Genomic DNA, 25,411 nt, shown 5'->3' on the forward strand with positions numbered 1-25,411 from the left:
TTTTAACACCTGTATATATGTTTCTTGACCTTTTGCCTTCTGGTAGGAATTTGGGACTGCCAGATCATAGGGACAACATACACATTTGTGATATTATTTTAAATGATTAATTTAATCATGTTGTGTAAACAGTTCACATGATCTCACACACAAAATCTTTGATCAAAAGCTTTTGTTTTTCTTAAATCATGTAAGCATAAGAGACTCTGTTTTGTAAAAGGACCCCTTTGTTTTCCAGGGCTATGCAATCTTGCCTTAGCCGAAGCAGACTCAATGAGCAATACTGGCGTTTATCAATGAAATAATATGCACACTTTCGGTTTACCTTGTAGGTGCACCCACCCCATCGCCAAGTCTTCTCGGCTTGCTGCTGCCTGCCCTTGGCATCCTTGTCTACTTGGAATTCTGAATGTGTTGTGATAGCTGCTGTTCCCACCCCAGCTCAGAAGACATCCTTCATCCCTTGGATGACCACAATTCCTTCCAATTTCTGCGGCTCCATCCTAAGCCAAATAAATTATACTTTAACAAACTATTCAACTGATTTACAACTCACATGATGACTGAGGCATTCAGGAACCCCTTCATCCAAAAGAATAAACTTTTAAATGGATATAAATGATTTTTAACTCGTTCCAATATGCCTTATAAACCACTTAACCTGATTCTGTGACAGTTGCATGATTTAACCCAATGGGACAAGTTACAGTGTTCAATTCAATACTATAGGCTGTAGAGTGAAAGTCAAATCACCATATACAGGTGCTTTAAATTTAATAACAAGTTGTGAAATATAATAGAGATTGAATTGTTGGTTGTATGTGGTAAATGTAAGAGTAATACAGTCTCTTGTAATTTCCTCACTGTTTTGGGTACTGCATATTATTGAATGGCCCCTATCATTCTTGACATCTTGAGTTTAAAGTGTAACAAATATTTTGTCATAAATCCCGTTATCAAATCATAAGTTGAAAGATTTTGACTATTGGAAACCAAATTCTAGAACTTACTATCAGTATTTTTATTTTCAAAGTAAATAATTTTCTAAATATTTGATTTTCAGAATCAGTTTTTTAATAGTAAAGTTAACATACCATATAAAGATTTTTTTTTCACTTTTATATTCTACTCTGAAGTTATTTTATGCTTTTCTTATCAATTTCAAATCTCAAAAATCACAGCTCTTATCTAGAATATCATGATATTGCTATATTTGTTCATATGTGGAATGACAAATTTTGAAAAGTAGAGTGCTTCCTTTTTTATTGAGATGTGACAGTCTTTACACAGTTAGGAATAAGTGACAGTTAAGTGAATATCACAATTACTAGTATCTTGGTTTTTCTGCTTCATTCCTAAGTGTTACGTCTCTTTATTGCAGATGTCAGATCAAAAAGTCACCTGTAGGTTGAAAAAGCTACAGCATTCCATTTTGTAATAATAATAATAATAATAATAATAATTAGTTTTAAGCTCAATTCCCACTTCAACGCAATACTGAAAATGGGCTAAAAATACCAAATCAATATATTGCTAATGGTACTTTGAAGAGTATGCAAAACTAGAAGGCCAGGAGGAGGCAAATAATATGTCTTTCTGATGGTGTCTCCCAAGTGTTGGTGCTTTGGGTTTTTATAAGTTGTGAAAAGGAAGATGCACATTTATTCATTCTCCATGGTGTGCATGGAAATGTGTTTGAATGTGGATGTAAAAGAAATCGAGTAATAAAGAATTAGCTGGTTCATGAAATAGTGCAATGTTGGATGCTTCAAGAGGTATAATCCTATTTTATTAGCACAGACTTGCTAGCTAATTAGAGTTTATCTTTTTAGAAAGGATACCATACAGGTTCGTAAAAAATATTTACAGGAAGCAAAATAGATCTATTACTACTTTACCCCCCTTTCTTTAATTTGTATAATTTTTGTACTATATATCGATGTGTAAATGTTTAGAGCCTTCATTATGAAAATATCAATAAATATTTCATTAGTTTACATTTAACTCTTTGTTATAAAATGAAACTTTTAAAAATAAGTGAAATGGATGATTTCCCAGTGGAAGTACGTCAACAGTCTTAAGATCATTGCAAGATTTCATAAAATATATAAGTATTTGAAAAAGAAACAAAATGTCTTCATACTTTAGGGAAACGAATACTCTGTATACCTTCTGTACAAATGTTTGTGTTTTCATTGTTACACTTTGGGGTTTTACTTTTGCAATGTGACCCAGGTTGGGCATTTTTATATAATCAACAACTAAACCTTTTGCCAAATGCATGCTTGCCTTTTATTTTCTAATATATGACAATAATGAGCAAAACTGGTTAGATTTTGCATGAAATGGTTCTGAAAGGTAAGAGGAAAACAGACTTTGGAGGTTGTTTAGTTTTGAATTTCTGACAGAGATAAAGTAGTTTAAAATCTCTCGTACACTGATAACTCAAGCTTTTCATTTTCTCATACAGTTGTACAGATTTAACTGGGACCATCAGTTTTAAACTGTTGTCAAGCTAACTAATAATCATCTGCTTTAAGACGCAAGATTCTAAATTAAACTTCATATAGGTATAGATACATCTGTTGTTTCTTTGTATTTCAGGAAAGGTGATAGTAGTTTTATTTGATACTGATAAATATTGAATTGATTTTTTAGTTATTTTTTATCATTTTTTCAATGGAGTAGTATAGGACTGTGCTTTGTCCTTTTTATGAATGAAAAAAAATTAGTATAAAGTAATAAATGTCTTACTGTTACCCAAGAAAGAACAACTGTCCTTTCAATTTACCTCAAGTTTCAATTTATTTTTAGAAGGTTTTCATTACAAGTTCAATAGCAGGAAATAAATATTCTGGTTAAGCAACAGTTCAGTATTTGAAGATACTACAAAAAGTACGCACATAGAAACACACACAGAGTCATTATTACATTGAAATAAGATCACCTGGTAAATAACTTCAACCCATGAAGATGTCAGTGAATATCAGTGTAAACTGAAACACTAAAGCAAGCTGCTAGATGCTAAAAAAAATGAGACTTTCTAACCCAGAATGAGCTGAGCCTGGAATAGAGGTATCTGCATAATGGCATGAATCTATGGGAGGAGTCTGCTACAGGTAAAGCTTCTGAGTCCTGAGGCAGGCTGGGCCCAGAAAACTGCATCCCATGGCTGCCTGTGTTCTGATAGTGGTTTTGCGTTGGAATTCTCATCTCCCTTCCTGTTTCATGAAGCGTGCTTCGCCTTGGATTCTGGCTTTCCTGTTTGGACATTGTCTCTGTTTCTAGACCTTAAGTATTAGATTAGCTCCCTTCTAATATTTTGTATTTGGTATGACCTTCGACTGATCCCAGCTCAGATTCTCCAGGCTTTGGGAGATCAAAGCTTCTTTCTGTGAGAGTGTGTTCCATGTTAATGATTCTCAAACCTGGTTGCCCATCGGGATCACCTGGAGAATTAGAAAAATTAAAATGAATTCCCCGGACCCCAGTCCAGATTTATCAAATCAGAATCTGGAGACTGAGCTATATTTTGGAGGGAATATTCAGTACTATCTGATAGGGAGTTGGGTTTGAGGTGTTCATGATCACTGCAGGCTGGATTAACTGATAGTGTCAACCGAAAGAACAACATATTTCAATAGCATGTCTACATAACTTAATATCTCTTAAAAAAAAATCCATAACCTTGGCTTGCCTAAAATGCTGATTTGTTTATAATTATTCTTATTTTGTTCTACATCTTAATATCAAAATACAATGCACTTTTTGTCTGGCAAAAATATACCCTACCTTGTTTGTATCGACTGCAGACAAAAATGCACCTCAGAAGATTTCTCCTCTAAAGGAAGGTGGACTTTTTCGTTTTCCTTCATGATACTTGGAAAATGAATTAAATTTTAATACTTAATTTCCCAAGTCTATCATCTTCTGGAGGTTGCTAATAAAAAAAAATGATGAAAGCCTCCTCCAAACTTCAGTATTTGTTTCTTCAGAATAGACATATGATGACTTTGAATGAATTGACTTGTAAACTAGTTTATAGGTTTCACCATTGTTCATCCTATTTTAAAACCAAGTTTCACTTTTCCATTACTAGAAATAAGTCCGCTGCCTGGGGTAATATATATCAGTTCCTACAATGCCATTACTAATTTTGCTCTAGAATTCAGTCAGGCTCATCCTCAAGCACAACTGTGAAGTTAATCCTTTATCATTCAGGATCATTTTCTTTCACAGATGCTGCCTTGAAAGCAAAGCCAAATATCTTAATCTTTTCTTGCATTTGTTTCCCAGAACTGCAGTAAAAATTACCACAAACTAAGGGGCTTACAGCACATAATTTATTTTCTCACAGTTCTGGGGGCTGTAAGTCTAAAATGAAGGTGTCAGCCTGCCTTCTGGAGACTCTGAAGGAGAATCTGTTCTAAACCCCTCTCTCGTTTCTTTTCATGGTTGCAGGCAGTGCTTGATATTCCTTGGCTTGCAGCTGTAACACTCCGATCTCTACCTCTTGCCACATGGCATATTCCCTGTGTGTCTTGGTGTCCACATTTCTCTCTTTTATCAGGACACCAGTCACTGGATTATGGACCACCTTAATATCCAGCATGACCTCAATTTAATTACATATGCAAAGACACTATTTCTAAATAAGGTCACATTCACAGGTACTGAGTGGACATATATTTTGTCTCAACCTAGTATAGTTCTCATTTCCTCTTTTTAAAACCTGTATGCATCACTCACGCTAATGTGGATATGACTGAAATTCTGCTCTAAGCACCTTTTCAGAAAGCATTTATGTTGATAGTTTACAACAATATGGATGAAACTCAAATGCATTATGCTAAGTGAAAAGAAGCCAGATTCAAAATGCTGTGTGATGCCATTTATAGAACATTTGGAAACAGTCAGAATGCTAGTGGTTGCAAGGAGTTGAGAGGAGTTGGAGGGTCTGACTGCACAGAAGCGGCATGAGGGAACTCTTAGGGGCGATAGAACTGGTTGTGGTGACTGAAATCTATGCATTTGTCAAAACTCACAAAATTGCCCATCAAAAGGGTGAGCTTTACAGTATGTACATTAAAACAACTTTTTTAAAAATGAAATTTTGAAAAGATCATGACCATTGGACAGATCTGTGATAATATTTTAATGCTACCTGTTATTACCTATAAGATCTTGGACAAGAATTATGGCATTCTGAGGTGCAGTTTCCTCTTCTCTAAAATAGGGATAACACTTCTCAATTGTTCAGAATTCTTTTAGTTGCAAATGACAGACACTCAACTCCAATAGCTTTAAGGAAATAGCAAAAAAAGAGTCTATTGGCTCAAATAATGTAGTCTCTAAGATGGAATAGATATAAGGGCTTTAGTAATGTTCTCAGGGTTTCTCTTCATCCATGGATTCTGCATCTCTGGCAGGTTATCTTTTTGTGGAAGGAATCCGGGGTGCTGACATTTCCAAACCTACGTCCTCCTGATCAGTGGTCCAAAAGTATTAAAGCCTCTCTCACTCTGACTCAGCATACATAGAAAATCTCAGTGAAGACTCAGATTATTCCCAGGAATGTAGTACATTTTATTTGCCACTTTGGATAGCCTGTCTACCCTTCTGGGTAGTGAAATGGTGGCACAAACATTGTAATAGAAATATCCACCGGCCAGGCATGGTGGCTCATGCCTGTAATCCCAGCACATTGGGAGGTCGAGGAGGGTGGATCATCTGAGGTCAGGAATTTGAGACCAGCCTGGCCAACATGGCGGAACCCCACCTCTACTAAAAATACAAAAAATCAGCTGGGCGTGGTGGTGTGTGCCTGTAATCCCAGATACTCAGGAGGCTGAGGCAGGAGAATTACTTGAACCGTGAGGGTGGAGGTTGCAGTGAGCTGACACCGTGCCACCACTGCACTCCAGCCTGGGTGACAGAGTGCGACTCTGTCTCAAAAAAAAAAAAAAAAAAAAAAAAAAAAAAAAAAAAAATCCCACCAGGACTAGATGGAGTGGAGAAGGATGTTCCCCTAGAAGAAATATCAGATGCCTGTCAGCACAAAAACCCTCCTTTTACCACATCTCAAATGTACACTATTCCTGGTGATGAAAGGTGAGGGGAAACCATGGTCAATCAGTCCCATCTACAGTGCTTTTATTATTTCTAAGAATGACATGAATATTCAACTATAGTACAAGTTTCCAAGGGACTTCAAAACTTCATTAGAAAAGCTTATCCACATTACACAATCACTTCAAGTAATCACAGGGAAGGGACGTGTCACATTAAAGTGTTGCAAACACATGCACTATTTTAAGTGAACTATATTCATTATTCACAAAACCTCAGTGGCATATAACAGTAAAAACTGCTCACACATTTGAACAGCAGTAGGTCAGATATGTGGCTTTGCTTATCTGAACTGAACTCCCTCACATGTTCAGGAGTCAGTTGACTGTCAGCTGTCCAAAGCTGCCCTTAGATGGGGCCTTTAGGGTAACTTGGCTCCGTTTCACTTTTCTCCCATTCTCCAGCAGGCTAGACCTGGCACGTTCTCACAGCTGACAGAGGTGCAAGAAAGCGTGTGGAAACATGTAGCTACTCTCTCAAACTTTTGTTTGCCTCATGTCTGCTAACATCCTATTGATCAAATCGAGTCATATTATAAACCCGGAACCAAGAGGCATGGTAGGTCACCCACATATGCGGGTGGGCATTTTAAAAGTACAGCAGAGGATGTGGACATAGGAAGTATTGAAGAATTGGAGCCACATGATATAATCTGCCACAGATACTTACCAAATTCCACTGGCTCTAAGAGGCCATCAATTTTACTATTAAAAAAGAAAAAATATTTATAATTAAACTATAACACAATGCTTGTTTATCATGTAGAATTGTTATTCTTATTGAAACAGCTATTTATTTGTACATGTTTTTATGATGTTATACTCATGCATAGGCAACAAAGAAGCTATACAAAAATTGTGCTAAGATAGTCTGACAAATTCTTTACATTTAGAATAAGCCTCATAAATCGCTCCTAAACTTTCAGTAGTTGATATTTGTATTTTGTTACACAATGTCATATTTTGGTAGTAGTGGTGTCTACATCATTACTTAAAGGATGCTCCAATATTTCTTTCAAGCTTCTGATGCCTATTCTGCCAGTGTTTTCTCAATCTTACCAGTCATCAACAGAAAGTTATTGTGGCCATTGAAAAAAATATGTTCATAAACTCTTCTCTTCAAGAGGTGGAAAGTAATTCTGGTCCCCTTGAGAGTGGGCTGAATTTAATGAATCACCTCTAGAGAATGGGATAAAGCAGAACTGACAGTGGAGGACTTTGGAAACTAGGTCATTAAAAGCCAGTGTGGTCTCCATCTTAATCATTCTCTCTCTCTCTCTCTCTCTCTCTTAGATCAATGGCTCTTTGAGAAGCCAGCTGTTATATTCTAAGGGAATTCAGCCAGCCCTGTGGAGATATTCATATAGTGAGAAACTGATACCTCCTGCCAGCATCCCTGTGAGTGAGCCATCTTGCAAGCACATCAGCCTGTCAAGCCTTCAGATGAATACAGTCTAGGCTGAAAGTCTAACTGCCATATAATGAAACACCTTGAGCTAGAATCGCCCAAACGTCTGCTCCCAGGTTTATGACCTTCAGGAACTATCTGAATAGTAATAATTTGTTGTTTTAAGCCACTATATTTTGGAGTAATTTATTATATAGTAATAGATAACTGTACAATTGGCATATGATTAAGACTCTTAAGTGACTTGTTGACAATTTTTTTTTCTTTTTTTAATTATACTTTAAGTTCTAGGGTACATGTGCACAATGTGCAGGTTTGTTATATATGTATACATGTGCCATGTTGGTGTGCTGTACCCATTAACTCGTCATTTACATTAGTTATATCTCTAATGCTATCCCTCCCCACCCCTCCCCACAATAGGACCCGGTGTGTGATGTTCCCCTTCCTGTGTCCAAGTGATCTCATTGTTCAATTCCCACCTATGAGTGAGAACATGCGGTATTTGGTTTTCTGTTCTTTTGATAGTTTGCTGAGAATGATGGTTTCCAGCTGCATCTATGTCCCTACAAAGGACATGAACTCATCCTTTTTTATGGCTGCATAGTAGTCCATGGTGTATATGTGCCACATTTTCTTAATCCAGTCTGTCACTGATGGACATTTGGGTTGATTCCAAGTCTTTGCTATTGTGAATAGTGCTGCAATAAACATACGTGTGCATGTGTCTTTATAGCAGCATGACTTATAATCCTTTGAGTATATCCCCAGTAATGGGATGGCTGGGTCAAATGGTATTTCTAGTTCTAGATCCTTGAGGAATCGCCACACTGGTTTCCACCATTTTAAGCAAATGAATTTGTCTAATTTGACCAATAGAAATAACAAAGGTAACCCTATATGCCCAACTACTCTATTTTCATCTATTTCTGTATGCTATAATGATTTAATTTCAATGCTGAATTATAAGACACTTAAAAAGCATTCAAACTCATGTGTTATCTGCAAAATATTTCCAACTCAATTGAAGTAATGATGATATAAACAGTTATGATAAGGTGACTTATGTGTAGGCAATAACAACTCTGCCATAGTTGTCTCCTGGCTAACAGCAATTGAAAGATACCATTAATTTTAAGATGTATCCTATTTTAAGAGATGTTAACATATTTTTAAAATGTGTGCACTAGAAATATGGTAAGTAACAGTTCTTATGAACACTTGCAGCTTCTTTGACTAAATTTAGGGTAAAGAAGATGAAAGTTATATCTAGGTTAGGATGTTGAAGAGTAATTGGTTTACTGAAGATGCAAGACTCCAGTTTAGCTGTCTGGGACCCAATGGGAACTGAGATGAGCATGGCTGTCCAGGGAAATAGTTTTTACTTTTACAGCTATCATAAAGGCAACAGCTCAAAGAATTCTGTCTAACTCAACTGTTTCACTATTTCTTTACATCTTCACACATTAGTACAAGCCCATGCATGAAATAAGGACTCAATACATATATAGTGAATGGATTGTTGAATAAAAAACAGAGGTTTTAGATTTTCAGTGTTAGATTAGCATATTTTCTAGAAATATTTTTATGTTACTTGGTTGATAATTTGCTTATTTCACATATTCTAATATCGTGAGAACTCTTTACTAAAATAACAATCGGTTTTTGACAATGCTATGTTTACAGGTTTATATCTGTAAAAAATTGTAGGTGGAGAAAAGGCTCATTGAAGGATGATCACTAAAGAGGAAGAAATTTATCTACAGTTGTACACCCAGGACATATCCAGGACCTCCTCTTCTGAGTATTGTTTCTGCAACATTTCATTTCTAAATGTTTGCACCACAGGAGTGCTAGATCATATTAACATAAGCAATAATACTCTACAGTTTGTGGCACACACTAATGCACTATGCACAATGTCTCATCTATTATTTATTTTTATGTATTTATTTATATATTTTATTATGTGTTTCTCTATTTTAACTCCAATCCCACATCACACCATGCTTTCACTGTCATGTATTCAATGCTTGTCCTTTCAATTAATCTTTATTTTATTTATATACTATTACATGAACAATAAATAGGATTCATATATTTGGTTTTATTTATATAAATTATATTTTGCTGCATATTCTATTCGGCTTCATAGCTCTTTTGGTTAACATTACTTTTTCTGATATATCTATATGTATGTCTAGTTTATTCCTCTGGTTAATTTTGGTACTTTTTTTTTTTTTTTTTTTTTTTTTTTTTGAGACGGAGTCTCGCTCTGTCGCCCAGGCTGGAGTGCAGTGGCACGATCTCGGCTCACTGCAAGCTCCGCCTCCTGGGTTTACGCCATTCTCCTGCCTCAGCCTCCTGAGTAGCTGGGACTACAGGAGCCCGCCACCGCGCCCGGCTAATTTTTTTTTTTTTTTTTGGATTTTTAGTAGAGACGGGGTTTCACCGTGATCCGCCCGCCTCGGCCTCCCAAAGTGCTGGGATTACAGGTGTGAGCCACCATGCCCGGCCAATTTTGGTACATTTTATCCCTTTGTTCCCATTCTGTTTCATAATCTCCCCACTAGAGATAATTTTACAGTAAACATTTATTTGCATGCTTCTTTATGTACCTCTATGGGAATTTTTCTGGCATATAAATTCGGTAATAGAATTGCTAGATTATTGTACATGTGAATAATATATTATTTATCATGCATATTCACTCATTCAACAGCATACTTCTTTTCGTGTTAAGGATACAGCAATGAGAAAAATTAAGTCATACCAATTTGAAAAAGGTGGCTCTAATTTTTCACTTCTTTCAACAGTTGAGGATTTCCATTTTCTCATCCAAGCTTGATATTATATAGATACAAAATTTAGCCAATCTGGTCATGTATACAGTGTTTTAGTTTACATTTCTCTGATTACTAAATGTTCTTACCACCTCTTTGTATAATTATTACTTATATATTTTTCTTTTGTGAATTGTCTGGTCATAACAAAACATTTTAACATTCTATAGAAATCTTAAACATACACATACTGATATGGTTTGGCTATGTCCCCTCCCACATCACATCTTGAACTGTAGTTCCCATAAACCCACATGTCATGGGAGGGACCCAGTGGGAGGTAATTGAATCATAGGGGCAGGTTTTTCCTGTGCTACTCTCCTGATAGTGAATGGGTCTCATGTGATCTGATGGTTTTATAAAGGGCAGTTCCCCTGCACATAGTCTCTTGCCTGCCACCATGTAAGATATGCCTTTGCTCCTCCTTCACCTTCTGTCATGATTGGGAAGCCTCCCCAGCCATATGGAACTGTTAATTGATTAAACCCCTTTTTCTTTATAAATTACGCAGTCTCAGGTATTTCTTCATAGCAGTGTGAAAATGGACTCATACACTAAATTGGTACCAGTAGAGTGGGGTACTATAAGGATCTCCAAAAATGTAGAAATGACTTTGAAACTGGGTAACAGGCAGAGGCTTGAACAATTTGGAGGGCTCAGAAAAAGACAGGAAAGTGTGGGAAAGTTTGGAACTTCCTAGAGATATAAGGAATAGCTTTGACCGAAATGCTAATAGTGATATGGACAATGAAGGCCAGGCAGAGGTGGTCTCAGATGGAGATGTGGAATAAAGGTGACTGCTGCTATATTTTAGCAAAAAGACTAGTGGCATTTGCCCCTGCCCTAGAGATCTGTGGAACTTTAACTTGAGAGACATGAGTTAGGGTATCTGGTGGAAGAAATGTCTAAGCATTCAAGAGGTGACTTGGGTGCTGTTAAAAGCATTCAGTTTTATGTATTCACAAAGATATGGTTTGGAATTGAAACTTATATTTAAAAGGAAAGCCAAGCATAAAAGTTTATAAAATTTGCAGCCTGACAATACAATAGAAAAGAAAAACGCATCTTCTGAGGAAAAATTCAAGCTGACTGCAGAAAATTGCATAAGTAACAAGGAGTCAATTGTTAATCACAAGACAATGCAGAAACTGTCTCCAGTGCATGTCAGAGGTCTTCATGGCAGTCCCGTCTATCACAAGCTGGTAGGCCTAGGAGGAAAAAATGATTTTGTGGGTTGGGCCAACAGCTTTGCTGCTCTGTGTAGCCTCAAGACTACATCCCAGCATGGTTAAAAGGGGTCAATGCACAGCTCAAGCCAGTGCTTCAGAGGATGCAAGGACCAAGCCTTGGTGGTTTCCATATGGTGTTGGGCCTGCGGGTACACAGAAGTCAAGAATTGAGGTTTGGGAACCTCTGCCTGGATTTCAGGGGATGTATGGAAACACCTGGATATCCAGGCAGTAGTGTGTTGCAGGGGCAAAGCCCTCATGGAGAACCTTTGCTAGGGCAGTGCAGAAGGGAAATCTGGGGTAGGAGCCCCCACACAGAGTCTATACTAGGGCACTGCCTAGTGGAGCTGTGAGAAGAGGACCACCATCCTCCAGACCCCAGAATAGTAGATCCATTGGCAGCTTGCAACATGTGCCTAGAAAAGCCACAGACACTCAATGCCAGCCTGGGAAAGCATCCAGAAGGGGGCTATATTCTGCAAAGCCATATGGTCCCAAGGATCATGGGAACCCACCTCTTACATCAGCCTGACCCGGATATGAGACCTGGAGTCAAAGGAGATCATTTTGGAGCTTTAAGGTGTGATGGCCCTGCTGCATTCTGGACTTGTGTGGGACTTGTAGCCCCTTTTCTGGGTCAATGTCTCCTATTTGAAATGGGTGTATTTACCCAATGCTTGGATCTCCACTGTATCTAGGAAGTAACTAACTTGCTTTTGTTTTTACAAGCTCATAGGTGGAAGGGTACTTTCCTTGTCTCAGATGAGACTTTGGACTGTGGACTTTTGAGTTAATGCTGAAATGAGTTAAGACTTTGAGGAACTGTTGGAAAGGCATAATTTGTTTTGAAATGTGAGGACATCAGATTTGGGAGGGGCTGGGGCAAAATAATATGGTTTGGCTGTGTCAGCATCCAAATCTTATCTTGATTTGAAGTTTCCATAATCCCCACATGTCATGGGAGACAACCAGTGAGAGGTAATTGAATCATAGGGCGGTTTTTTTCCTGTAATGTTCTCATGATAGTGAATAAGTATCACAAGATCTGATGGATTTATGAAGGGCGTTTCCCCTACACATGCTGTCCTGCCTGCTGCCCTGTAAGATGTGCCTTTGCTCCTCCTTTGCCTTCCACCATGATTGTGAGGCCTCCCCAGCCACGTGGAACTGTGAGTCCATTAAACCTCTTTTTCTTTATAAATTACGCAGTCTGAGTTATTTCTTCTTAGCAGTATGAACATGGACTAATGCACATATCTTATGAGCAAGCGATTTCACTTATGGGTATATATGATAGAAAAATGTGTGCATATGTGCACCAAGTATCAGAATGTTCATGGTAACACTGTTCATAATAGCTCAAATTTAAAATCGACCTAAATGCCCATCAATAATAGCTTAGATAAATACACTGTGGTATTGTGTTAGTCAGGTTCTCCAGAGAAACAGAATGAATAGGATAGAAAATAGATAGATGAAAGATAGATAGAGGGACAGAGATTTATTACGAGAGACTGGCTTGCATGATTATGAAGTCCCCCTATTTCCTATCTGCAAGCTAAAGGCCCAGGAAATGTAGTGGTACAGTTCCAGTTCAGAAGTGCTGATGTCAGGGCAGGAAGTGATGGATATCCCAGCTCCAACAGAGAGAGTAAATTCACCCTTCCTCTACCTCTTTGTTCTGCTTAGGCCTTCAACAGGTTGGATGATGCCCAGCCACACTGGTGAAGACCATCTTCTTTTCTCAGTCTACTGATTTAAATGCTAATCTCTTCAGGAAACATCCTCAATGGCATATCCAGAAATAATGTTTTGGCAGCTATCTGGGCATCCCTTGGCCCAGTCAAACTGGCACATAAAATTAACCATGACAGGTAACTTTCATATAATAAAATATTATACAACAATGAATACGTAGAGCCTATTACTACATTCAACAGGAATGTATCTTACATACATAAATAGGATGGAGAAGCCAAACGCAAAATAATACATGCTGGAAGATTACTTTTTAAAAGTTCAAGGACAGCAATTGCCATGGTTTGATCACTACACATTTGAGCATGTATCAAAATATTACACATACCCCCAAAATATGTACAACTATTATATATCAATAAAAAGTATAAGAACAGGAAAAATGGGTCTATTTAATTAGAAGTCAGGATATTGGTTATATTTGGAAAGGCAGGTGAGAGTAGTGACTGTCAGGGAGTGTGAAGGGACTTCTAGGGAGATGGCTTTTCCTAATCTGGGTGGTAATTGCACTGTGTGAAAATTCATTAAGTTTTACACTTATGACTTGCGCAGTTTTATATATATCCATGTTATATTTCAATAAGATACTAAAAATTCACTAAACCTATTTGTACATAACTCTGCATTTCTAATTATGTCCTAAGGTAAAATTGTTAGAATAGGGAGTGTGACTATTTCATACACATATGTCCTACAAGGGACTTATAAAAGTTATTATTCTTGGTTAACAGGAAATGCAGATGACTAAAGAACAAATTATAATCAAGTGTGGTAAGTCCTATGATAGGGAAGATTTAAGATGCTTTGAAAATGAAGTGGGCTTGGCAACAGCAGTCTAGGAACCAGGAGAAGTTTCTCAGAGGGAACGATGGATATGAGACTACCTGAAAAGAAAAAAGCCTGGGTATTACATGGGGACCAACGAGGAGAAGAAGGTGCCAAGCAAAAAGAAAGGCACTATGAAGGCACCAAATTGAGAGAAGCCTAGTGAGGCTCAGAGTTTCTAAGAAGGACAGTATGGCTGCAGTATGAGAATTGAGGCCAGAGTGACGGACAAAAGTGGATGGTGAGAGCTTTACAGACCCCACTAAAACAAAACAAAACAAAACAAAACAAACCTGTGCTTCATCTAACAAGTAATAGGCCACCTTGGAGGGCAAACAAATGGTGAAATAATAATGTTTGCCTTTTATACCTAATTCAGACTACAGTGGAGGACAGCTTAATGCATGTTAGTCTGTAAAGTAAAAATCCGAAACATCATCATGACTCTACAAAAGACTTGCTGAGATAAGCAGAAATAGGTTATATTACTTAAAAGTTTCTCTCTCTAATATTTCATTGTTTATAAATGATGAGACTCTCCTTTAGAGAATATTGTCATATAGATAATTTAAAAATGGATAGATTAACATTTCCTTCCTCAATTAATCTGTTGTGGCCAGAAACATTGACTGACTACTTATTTATTCTCCATTTCCAAAACCAGTTATTGGGATGAAAACTACTGGTATTGAGTGCTTTGTAAATTAGCAAAAGTACAAACTGTCTGATGAATTGTAGATTTCTATATAATTATCTTTCTTGCCTTTAAACGAGTGTCCCTTAAATTTTAGGAAATCATAGCTGAAATCAAATCAATCAATTCAAAAATCGCAAGCTATTCAGTTGACTAAAATTATTATTAAAATGTTATTTAAATATATACAATGTAAAATCAATTATAAACTTCTTGTTCTTGTAACTCATACCAAAGCAAATTTAAAAATAAAACAAAGATACAAGGCTAGTAATATTAAAATTAATAACTGATTTAATATGACTATTGATGTTGTTTTGCTGAAATTAATTTGCTGCCCATGGGCCTAGATATTTGAATCCTTCCACAATATTTTTCTATCCTAGTTTTTGGCAGACAGTGCTGACATTTGGGCATCACTTAGTGCAAAATCATTATTTACCATTAAGTTCACATCTGTTCCTTTCTTATTAACCAGAAATTGTACCAATGAAGTTGGCACTTGTCACCAATGAAATTGTAAATACATACTCTAGGAATACAATTATAGGAAACATTTAGTTTCATTTAGAAGATCCAGAATACGCCTGTGTTATTTTTAAAGATATCATCCAAAGATAATCACCAAATGATCAGAAGTTTTAAATTGTCCTTAGAACTCTCAGAGTTTGTGGGAAGCAGGTTCTTAGACCAGAACCAGGTTGAGGAACCCTAAATTAAGTCGTGATAGGCAACAGTTAAAATGCAAATATTATTTGTAAAGAATAGCACAGGCAAACTTTTCACACCTTAACTCAAAATAATTTGATAAGAGAAGGGCTTTGAAGAAAAGGAAATACAACATTTTTGGCTTCACTCAGGGATTAGAAAGTGGTCAATATTTAAAGCATTTGTAGTGGTCTGAAGCTTTCAGAACGTGCTAAAATTACAGAGTTCACAGTGATTATAATCTAGGATAAAGAAGGTGATTAAAGAGGGACTGAGGAAGAATATAAAGCATAATGTGAATATCTAATAAAATTATTCTTAATATTAGTAAATACAGATACAGTTACACTTTTCATTTCAGATACACTTGTGTAGAATTAAAGTTATTCAGGAAAGTAAAGAGGCAGATTTAGAAAATGACATCAGGCCCCAACAGGATTGTGTACCTTGCTAATGCAAGCAAGCTCTCAGATAAGACTGACTGATTGACATTTTTGGCACTTGAGACACTATTGATCCTGTATATTCATGACTTTCTCTTACTTGAATTTTAACTCCTGTTCTTAAAAAAGTAATCTTATTATGGCTTGGCAGATTGCTTATTTCTGAAATGGCTCCTATGGCATGAAATGGCATAATCTAAGCAATCCAGTTTGTGAGGAATTGAAAAACCACTTGAAAAATCTTGGAAAACACAGCAGCTCTTCGAAAAAAAATTTACTAGAAGATTTAAATGATAGAGTGGAATCCCAGATCTAGAGATATCGACCTAAATAAATGATCCTTGTGAATTTCAGGTTTGTTCACTGTAATAGGAGGGAGTTTACATAAATAATTACTGGCTCAACCTCTCTGTATCATCAAATCAAGCAGAAAGAGAAATCTCCTCCAACTTGTATCCCAAAGTTCTATAATATTAATATTAAACAAAAAGACAAATAAATTATGTCCCCCTTTAATTATTCACTTGGATCCCACATCCATCATATAAACAGTATTTCTATCTCATGCCACAAATATGCTTGGTCCTGAGCATTTGTGAGCTAAGTCCTAACTGACAAGCAATCTCTTTCTGTGCTTTGAATGGAGGAAGAAAAATATAACATATTTTTATAATACTATTTTCATTATCTCAATCTACAAAAAGAAATCACAGCCTTTCTTATTACTGACACCTAGAACTTTACAGTGAATTTATTTTTCTATTTATTTTCCATAATCAAACACTGTTTAGGCAGAGAAATACTGCCTCAAGGCCACTATGAAGTTATACAAAATCATGATTCATTAATGATCAGATAAAGAATGTTACCTATTCAAGTTCATAATTTCTTTTTTCTTTTAGAAACAGGGTCTCACACTGTCAGCCCAGCTGGAGTGCACTGGCATAATAATAGCTCTCTGCAGCCTAGAACTCCTGAGCTCAAGCCATCCTCAGCCTCTAGAGTAGCTAGGAATTCAGCCTCTAGAGTAGCTAGGACTACGGGCACAAGCCACAATGCTCTGCCAATATATTCTTTTCAGAAATTTTTTTTCTTTTACTTTTTTCCTTTCTTTCCCTATTTTTAAAATTCTGATTAGCATAACACTATTTTCCTTAGTGATGAATCTTCAAGGGAAGCACTCTGTTCTCTGGCACTCAGAAAAGCTCAGTTTGGGTGGCCATCCTAGAGAAGCATAAAATGCCATGTGGGTCAGCAAGCCCAGATCAAAGAGCTGCCTCAGACAGATGTCTGTCCCCAGAATAACCACAGGAAGCCCTTTGATCTCCAGGTTGTCCCATCACCCTCCACCTTCTGTGACAAGCTGTTCTTTGGGGTTGGGTTCCTGAGCAGCTGCCCCTTTTCTGCTCATTCTCTAGAATCTGCTAAGGACACATGTCATCTTATTCATCATTCCTTCAAATACCTTCATTTACCTGTGTCTTCTGATAACACCTCTCAGAAAGCTATAGTTCTTGAGAGTTTCTATAGGAGTTCTAAAACTTCAAATATGTAGTCACTTAAAAAAACCACACCACAGAAAATCTGGCAATTGCTATTCAGGAAATAAATTTTAAAACTGGGCTATGCTGGCTTTGAAGAAGTAGACTCATAAAATCAGGAGAAGGTTGGAGTTAAGTAGTGGAAAGCAACTGCTTCTCACGAGCTGAAGAGCAGCTGGCAACACACTTACCATGCAGACCTTTTTAAGGCCGCTAAAATATATTTTCTCATTAATTATTTAAAGGGTCTACCAGATTTGATTTAGTTTGGTTTGGATTTTTAGTTAGGATCTCTGGGAAGATGATTCAAAAGATTTGTAGCAGATGTGAGGCTAAATATAGACTTATTTGAACTTTTGTAGTAAATTTCTGTTTATCTACTCTCATAAAATTTGGCATTTAAGAATTAAATAATTGTAGACCATGCACAATAATACAACTCATAAAATAATTTTCAGTGCATAATCTCTTAAATGGCAACATCGATGATCGCTTTAAAAATATGCCATTCCCTTTGACAACTGTTTTTGTTTCTTATGACCACTGTAACAAATTACCACAAGCTTGGTGGCTTAAAATAACAGAGATTTATTCTGTCACAGTTCTGGAGCCAGAGATTCCAAATCAGTGTCAGTGAACCAGAATCAAGACATTGTCAGGGTCATACTCCCTCTAAAGGGTCTAGGGGAGAATCCATCCCTTGCTTCTTCTAGCTTTTTGTGACTGCTAGAATTCTTTGGCTTGTTTGGCTTCTGGTCACATCAGTCCAACCTCTACCCTTCTCCTGTTTGCCTTTTCCTCTTCCATACATGTCAAATCCTCTTCTGTCTCCCCCCTATAAAGACACATATTGAATTTAGGACTAATCCGGATAATTTAGGATAATATTCCTACCTCAATATCCTTAATCACACATGTAAAGTCTTTGCCACATGAATTAAAATTTGCAGTTTCCAGGGATTGGATTCAGTATCTCAGAGAGCTACTATTAAGTCTTCTGTTTTTCCAACTTATATTTCTTTTCCTGGAGTGATAATCTCAGTAAAAAAATTCCCATAAGCAATGTGATTGTTTCAGTTAGTAAGTTTATGTTACTATTCTGAATAACAAAATATGTAAAACATTATACTATAAATTACCTGGTAAACTTTTCAAATGGTCAACGCAACATAAAACTCATCCAATAGGACATTTATTGTTGTCTCATCAAAAATCACAAAGACAAAAATATTCCACTAGTATCAGGCTACCAATAATATACAAAGTAAAACGGCAGTAGAGCCGCCTTTCAAGAAACCTAAGGAAAGAAAATGCAAACCACAGGTCTTCAGGTCTTCATATATCAAAGCTGAAGAAACACATTTTGAACATGGAGGAACTCATCAGATGCTCTCCACCTGTACCCTTTTTGAGGCATCTACTGCAGGGTAAGCTTTATACAAACTAAAGCTAAGGAGAATTCCAGCAAAGGAACTGATGGTGAATACTGCACGTAATTGAAAAGCTAAAACTTAAACCATAGTGAAGTCATAGAAGAATAATTTCACAACATTATACTTTCTGACAGAGTAGAAAGAATGCAACTTTAAAAAGGTGAAAACAAGGGAGAAAGAATGTAGAAAGTAGAATGATGTTATTAACTTTTGTATAGGTAACAGGCATCAAAAGATGCTATTTAAAACTAATATGGAAGATACTAAAAAGGTTAAATACAGAATAAATAATATTAAGGGCATTATAAAATGTATTAATATAAAATTAGCCACTAGAATAAAATATAAAGCTCCAAAAATACTGGAACTTTTTTTAAAAAAGAAAAAAAGACACACCAAAGAGAAAAAGAAACAGTAAATATTCCATAATTTGCATATATACAACTTAAGATGATACAGCATAATAGAGCAGACAAAAGAATAAGGACATGAAAGATCTAAACAACATAATAATATAGAACTTTTGGGGTATATATCAAGCGCTATACCCCAAAATTTAAAAAATAATTTTTCTCAAGTATGCATGAAACAGTCACAACAATTGACTCTATATTAAGACACATAAAAACATAGTAAGTTTCATGCAGTGGAAATACTCCATAAACACTGATCTCAGTGCAATATGACCAGAAACTAAAAATAAAAGCAAAATATAAAAGTGCACCACCTAGAAGGGACATAAAATGTGGAATGGGGCAAGGCAAGAAACAACCCTATTGGAATGGATTAGAATTTCTAAAATATGTGTGTATGATGTATATATGCATGTACATGTACGTATGTATAAAAATACATATGTATGTATATGTGTGTATGGTTGTCTACCCACATATACATATGCCTGTTTATGTGAACATGCATATGATCTATGTGTAGTATGTATGTATGAGTATATACATGCATATATTTTCTACTTTAGTTCATTGAAAGGGCAAAGGTCCCCAACAGCAATGACTGCAATGAGCATGTCTAGCTACCAGATCTTAGTCTCTACTCCCACTCAACCTAAAAAGGAACCAGGACTCTTCTGAGTAATGACTAATTCCAGGGTTAGGGCAGGGCAGGTACAAGATGAGCCTGGAACGTTAGTTCTGCCAGAAAGTAAGAGCTATCCAAAACATGATGTGGAACATTTCACAAGGAAATAAGAACCAACTTGAAGGACTGCCACTAGTCAAAGCTGGGACCATTTGAACAAGATAAATAAGGGCAGCAATGAATTATAAATCATTGAAAAAGTAATATACAAGTCTATCATGATGAAAGAGACAGAGAAATGGAAGAAAAAATGAGGTCTCTTGCTCACAATAAAACGCTAGGTGCTGGCAAGCAAATGATCGTATTTTGTTTTTTGATCAGTTAATACGGTGAATTACATTGATTGATTTTCAAATGATAAACCAATATTGCATTCTTGGGTAATCTATTTTTATACATTGCTTGTTTGATCAGCTAATATTTTATTAGGGATTTTTGTGTCAATTTTGTATGTTCATGAAAGACATTTATCCATAGTTTTTTTTTTCTTTTAAAAGTTTTGTCTGGCTTAATGTCACAGTATTCCTGGCCTCATAAAATGAGTTAGAAGATGTTCCTTCTTCTATTTTCTAAAAGAATTTAGATTCCTTTTGTCCCCTTTGTTCACTAAAATATCATCATGGGACAAAATAATTTTTCAGAATGTATGCACCTGATTTAAGGCCTTTCTTCTTTTCCATGTAAGGATTTAAAGAAATGTAAATCAAAACCACAATGAGGGGACAGATGCCATGGCTCATGCCTGTAATTCCAGCATTTTGGGAGGCCAAGGTGAGTGGATCACGAAGTCAGGAGATTGAGATCAGCCTGACCAACATGGTGAAATCCCATCTCTACCCAAAATACAAAACTTAGCCAGGCGTGGTGGCACGTACCTGTAATCCCAGCTACTCAGGAGGCTGAGGCAAGAGAATCACTTGAACCCGGGAGGCAGAGGCTGTAGTGAGCCGAGACTGCACCACTGTACTCCAGCCTGGGAGACAGAGTGAGACTCTGTCTGAAAAAAAAAAAAAAAAAAAAAAAAAAACCGAGATACCATCTTATGCCAGTCAGAATGACAATTATTAAAAAGTCAAGAGTCAAGAAACAACAGATACTGGGAAAGTTGCAGAGAAAAAGAACACTTCTACACTTTTGGTGGGAATGTAAATTAGTTCCTCCATTGTGGAAGACAGAGTGGCAATTCCTCAAAGATCTAGAAGCAGAAATATCATTTGATCCAGCAATCCCTTTACTGGGTATGTGCCCAAAGGAATATAAATCATTCTATTATAAATATACACGGACTTGTATGTTCATTGCAGCCTATTCACAATAGAAAAGACCTGGAATCAGTCCAAATGCCCATCAACAGCAGACTAGATTTTTAAAACATGGTACATACACTGTTGGGAGAACCCGCTCCCGATGGTTATGTGGGTTCTTTTCTATTTCCTAGGTGTCTGGGCAGGTTTGAGAAATAAAGGGAAAAAGCATGAGAGAGAAATTTAAAGCTGGGTGTCCAGGGGAGACATCACATGTCGGCAGGAACCGTGATGTTCCCCGAACCATAAAACCAGCAAGTTTTTATTAGCGATTTTCAAAAGGGGAGGGAGTGCATGAATAGGGTGTGGATCACAGAGATCACATGCTTCACAAGGTAATAAAATAGCACAAGGCAAATGGAGGCAGGGCGAGATCACAGGACTAGACACGCATCGTGGTTGATAACATCTTATCAGGAAACAGGGTTTGAGAGCAGACAACCTGTCTAATCAAAATTTATTAGGCGGGAATTTCCCCATCCTAATAAGCCTGGGAGCGCTACAGGAGACCAGGGCTTATTTCATCCCTGCGGCTTCGACCAAAAAAGATGGCAAGCCTTGAGGGGGCCTACCCTCAGGGCGCATTCTCTTTCTCAGGGATGTTCCTTGCTGAGAAAAATAATTCAGCGATATTTCTCCTATTTGCTTTTGAAAGAGGAGAAATATGGCTCTGTTCCATCCAGCTCACTAGCAGCCAGAAGTCTTATCTCTGGTGTTCCCTGAACATTGCTGTTATCCTGTTCTTTTTTCAAGATACCCAGATTTCATATTGTTCAAACACACATGCTCTACAAACACTTTGTGCAATTGACACAATCATCACAGGGTCCTGAGGCAACTTTCATTATCCCCAGATTATGAAGAAGATGACAAGATCAAGAGATTAAAGTAAAGACAGGCATGGGAAATCACAAGGGTATTGACTGGGGAAGTGATAAGTGTCCATGAAATCTTCACAATTTATGTCCAGAGATTGCAGTAAATACAGACATAAGAAATTATACAAGTATTAATTTGGGGAACTAATAAATGTCCATGAAATCTTCACAACTTATGTTCGTCTGCCACAGCTTCAGCCGGTCCCTCAGTTCGGGGTCCCTGACTTCCCGCAACAATACACACTATGATATAGTATGCAGTCATAAAAAGGAACAAGATCATGTACTTTACAGGGACATGGATGGAGCTGGAAGCCATTATTCTTAGCAAACTAATGCAGGAATAGAAAACCAAACCCCGCGAGTTCTTACTTATAAGTGGGAGCTGAACGATGAGAACACATGGATACATGGTGGGGAAGAACACACACTGGGGCCCGTCAGGGGGCCGGAGGGAGGGAGAGCATAAAGAGCAGCTCATGGGTGCCGGGCTTAATACCTGGATGATGGGTTGATTTGTAGGATAAGCCACCAGGGCACAAGTTTACCTATGTAACAAACCTGCACATCCTGCACATGTGGCCCGGAACTTAAAATAAAAGTTGATTAAAACATAAGTAAATATAAAATAAAATGCTAAAAATAAAATAAAATGAAATGATAAATTCTCTCTAACCAATGTTCTAATTGCATTGCACAATGTTCTGTTTTCACTATTATTTAGGTAAAATATTTTCTTTTTTTTTAAATTTATTTATTATTATTATACTTTAAGTTCTGGGGTACATGTGCATAACGTGCAGGTTTGTTACATATGTATACTTGTGCCATGTTGGTGTGCTGCACCCATCAACTCCTCAGCACCCATCAACTCGTCATTTACATCAGGTATAACTCCCATTGCAATCCCTCCCCCCTCCCCCCTCCCCATGATAGGCCCCGGTGTGTGATGTTCCCCTTCCCGAGTCCAAGTGATCTCATTGTTCAGTTCTCACCTATGAGTGAGAACATGCGGTGTTTGGTTTTCTGTTCTTGTGATAGTTTGCTAAGAATGATGGTTTCCAGCTGCATCCATGTCCCTACAAAGGACACAAACTCATCATTTTTTATGGCTGCATAGTATTCCATGGTGTATATGTGCCACATTTTCTTAATCCAGTCTGTCACTGATGGACATTTGGGTTGATTCCAAGTCTTTGCTATTGTGAATAGTGCCGCAATAAACATACGTGTGCATGTGTCTTTATAGCAGCATAATTTATAATCCTTTGGGTATATACCCAGTAATGGGATGGCTGGGTCATATGGTACTTCTAGTTCTAGATCCTTGAGGAATCGCCATACTGTTTTCCATAATGGTTGAACTAGTTTACAATCCCACCAACAGTGTAAAAGTGTTCCTATTTCTCCACACCCTCTCCAGCACCTGTTGTTTCCTGACTTTTTAATGATCGCCATTCTAACTGGTGTGAGATGGTATCTCATTGTGGTTTTGATTTGCATTTCTCTGATGGCCAGTGATGATGAGCATTTTTTCATGTGTCTGTTGGCTGTATGAATGTCTTCTTTTGAGAAATGTCTGTTCATATCCTTTGCCCACTTTTTGATGGGGTTGTTTTTTTCTTGTAAATTTGTTTGAGTTCTTTGTAGGTTCTGGATATTAGCCCTTTTGTCAGATGAGTAGATTGCAAAAATTTTCTCCCATTCTGTAGGTTGCCTGTTCACTCTGATGGTAGTTTCTTTTGCTGTGCAGAAGCTCTTTAGTTTAATGAGATCCCATTTGTCAATTTTGGCTTTTGCTGCCGTTGCTTTTGGTGTTTTAGACATGAAGTCTTTGCCCATGCCTATGTCCTGAATGGTACTACCTAGGTTTTCCTCTAGGATTTTTACGGTATTAGATCTAACATTTAAGTCTCTAAAATATTTTCTAATTCTTTTGCGATTTTTGAACCATGAGTTATTTAGAAGTACATTGTTCAATTTTCACTTTAAGCTCCCATTGTTCAGGTCTCACTTATAAGTAAGAACATCCAGTGTTTGTTTTCTGTTCCTGTGAGATTAAAATCTATTTTAATTAATTTTAATTTAATATAATTTTGGTGATCTCTCTTTGATTTTGTTCCCCTTAAATATATTGGGACTTATCTGATGGTCTAGCACATGGTCTCTCTTGGTGATTAGTCAATGTGCACTTGAAATAAATGTGCATTCTGTTGTTTTGTATGAATAGTGTTCTATAAATATCATAGGTCACGTTGGTTGTTAGTATTGTTCTGATCTTCTATATCCTTACCAATTTTCTGTATTCTATAATTAACTGAGAGAGGAAAGTTGCATACCCAACTATAACTTTGAATCTGCCTATTTCTCCTTTCAGTTCTATTGTGTTTTTTTTTTTTTGTTTTTTTTTTTTTTTTGTATTTTGAAGCTTTGTAATTGGGTACAAATACAATTAGCATTGTCACATATTCTTGATGACTTGATCCTTTTAATAAAATATCTTTCAATATCTCTAGGAATATTTCTAATCTTAAAGTTTACTTTGTCTCATACTAATATGTCTACTCCAGTTTTCTTATGATTAGTGTTCCCTCTTTGCATTCTTTTATTTACTATTTTTGTCTTTATATTTAATGTGCATTTTCTGTATAGAATTTTATAGTTCTTCCCATTTTCTGTTATCAGTCCCTACCACTGTTGTTTTCATCTCCAGGCTTTTGCTTACTGAAGCCTTCACATGACTCAAAGAATCGAAGAATGTTTTGCAACTCACAAAAATGTGTAACAGGATTATGTGATCTTCAGCTCTTTTAAACTTCTAGCCACAGACGTATACTCTTAACACAGACATATACTCTTTTGTTTCCTTGTTTTCAAATACTACTTAGAATATGGCTTGTCTTTTTCTCGTACATGCTTCCTGAACAATCCCAAAAATGGACAACACTTTTCTTCATTCTGATACTCTTCTGCTTGGTAACTTAAACCTCAGCAGCCACATCATATAAGATGCATGCTGCTACAGGAGGCAGTTTAATGAGCTGCTTTGCAAAGCCTAGCAAGTTTCTCAGTTTTTTAATTTAATTTTCCAAGTTAACATTAGTTTCATATGCAGATAATA

General features: G+C 36.8%; 1 protein-coding gene across 4 annotated transcripts in view; it reads left to right on the forward strand.

Annotated features, from left to right (window-relative positions):
• Positions 1 to 2,768, forward strand: part of CNTN1 (contactin 1) — a 392,585-nt gene extending 389,817 nt beyond the window's left edge. For all 4 annotated transcript variants that reach the window (XM_050748438.1, XM_050748441.1, XM_050748440.1 and 1 more), the window contains exon 24: positions 333 to 2,768. In XM_050748438.1, the coding sequence (XP_050604395.1) occupies positions 333 to 409 (77 nt within the window). In that variant the 3' untranslated portion in view covers positions 410 to 2,768. The remainder of the gene's footprint in view (positions 1 to 332) is intronic.
• The last annotated feature ends 22,643 nt before the right edge of the window (positions 2,769 to 25,411 follow it).

The sequence above is a fragment of the Macaca thibetana genome, chromosome 11 (assembly GCF_024542745.1).
Source record: "Macaca thibetana thibetana isolate TM-01 chromosome 11, ASM2454274v1, whole genome shotgun sequence".
Taxonomy (NCBI): Eukaryota; Metazoa; Chordata; class Mammalia; order Primates; family Cercopithecidae; genus Macaca; species Macaca thibetana.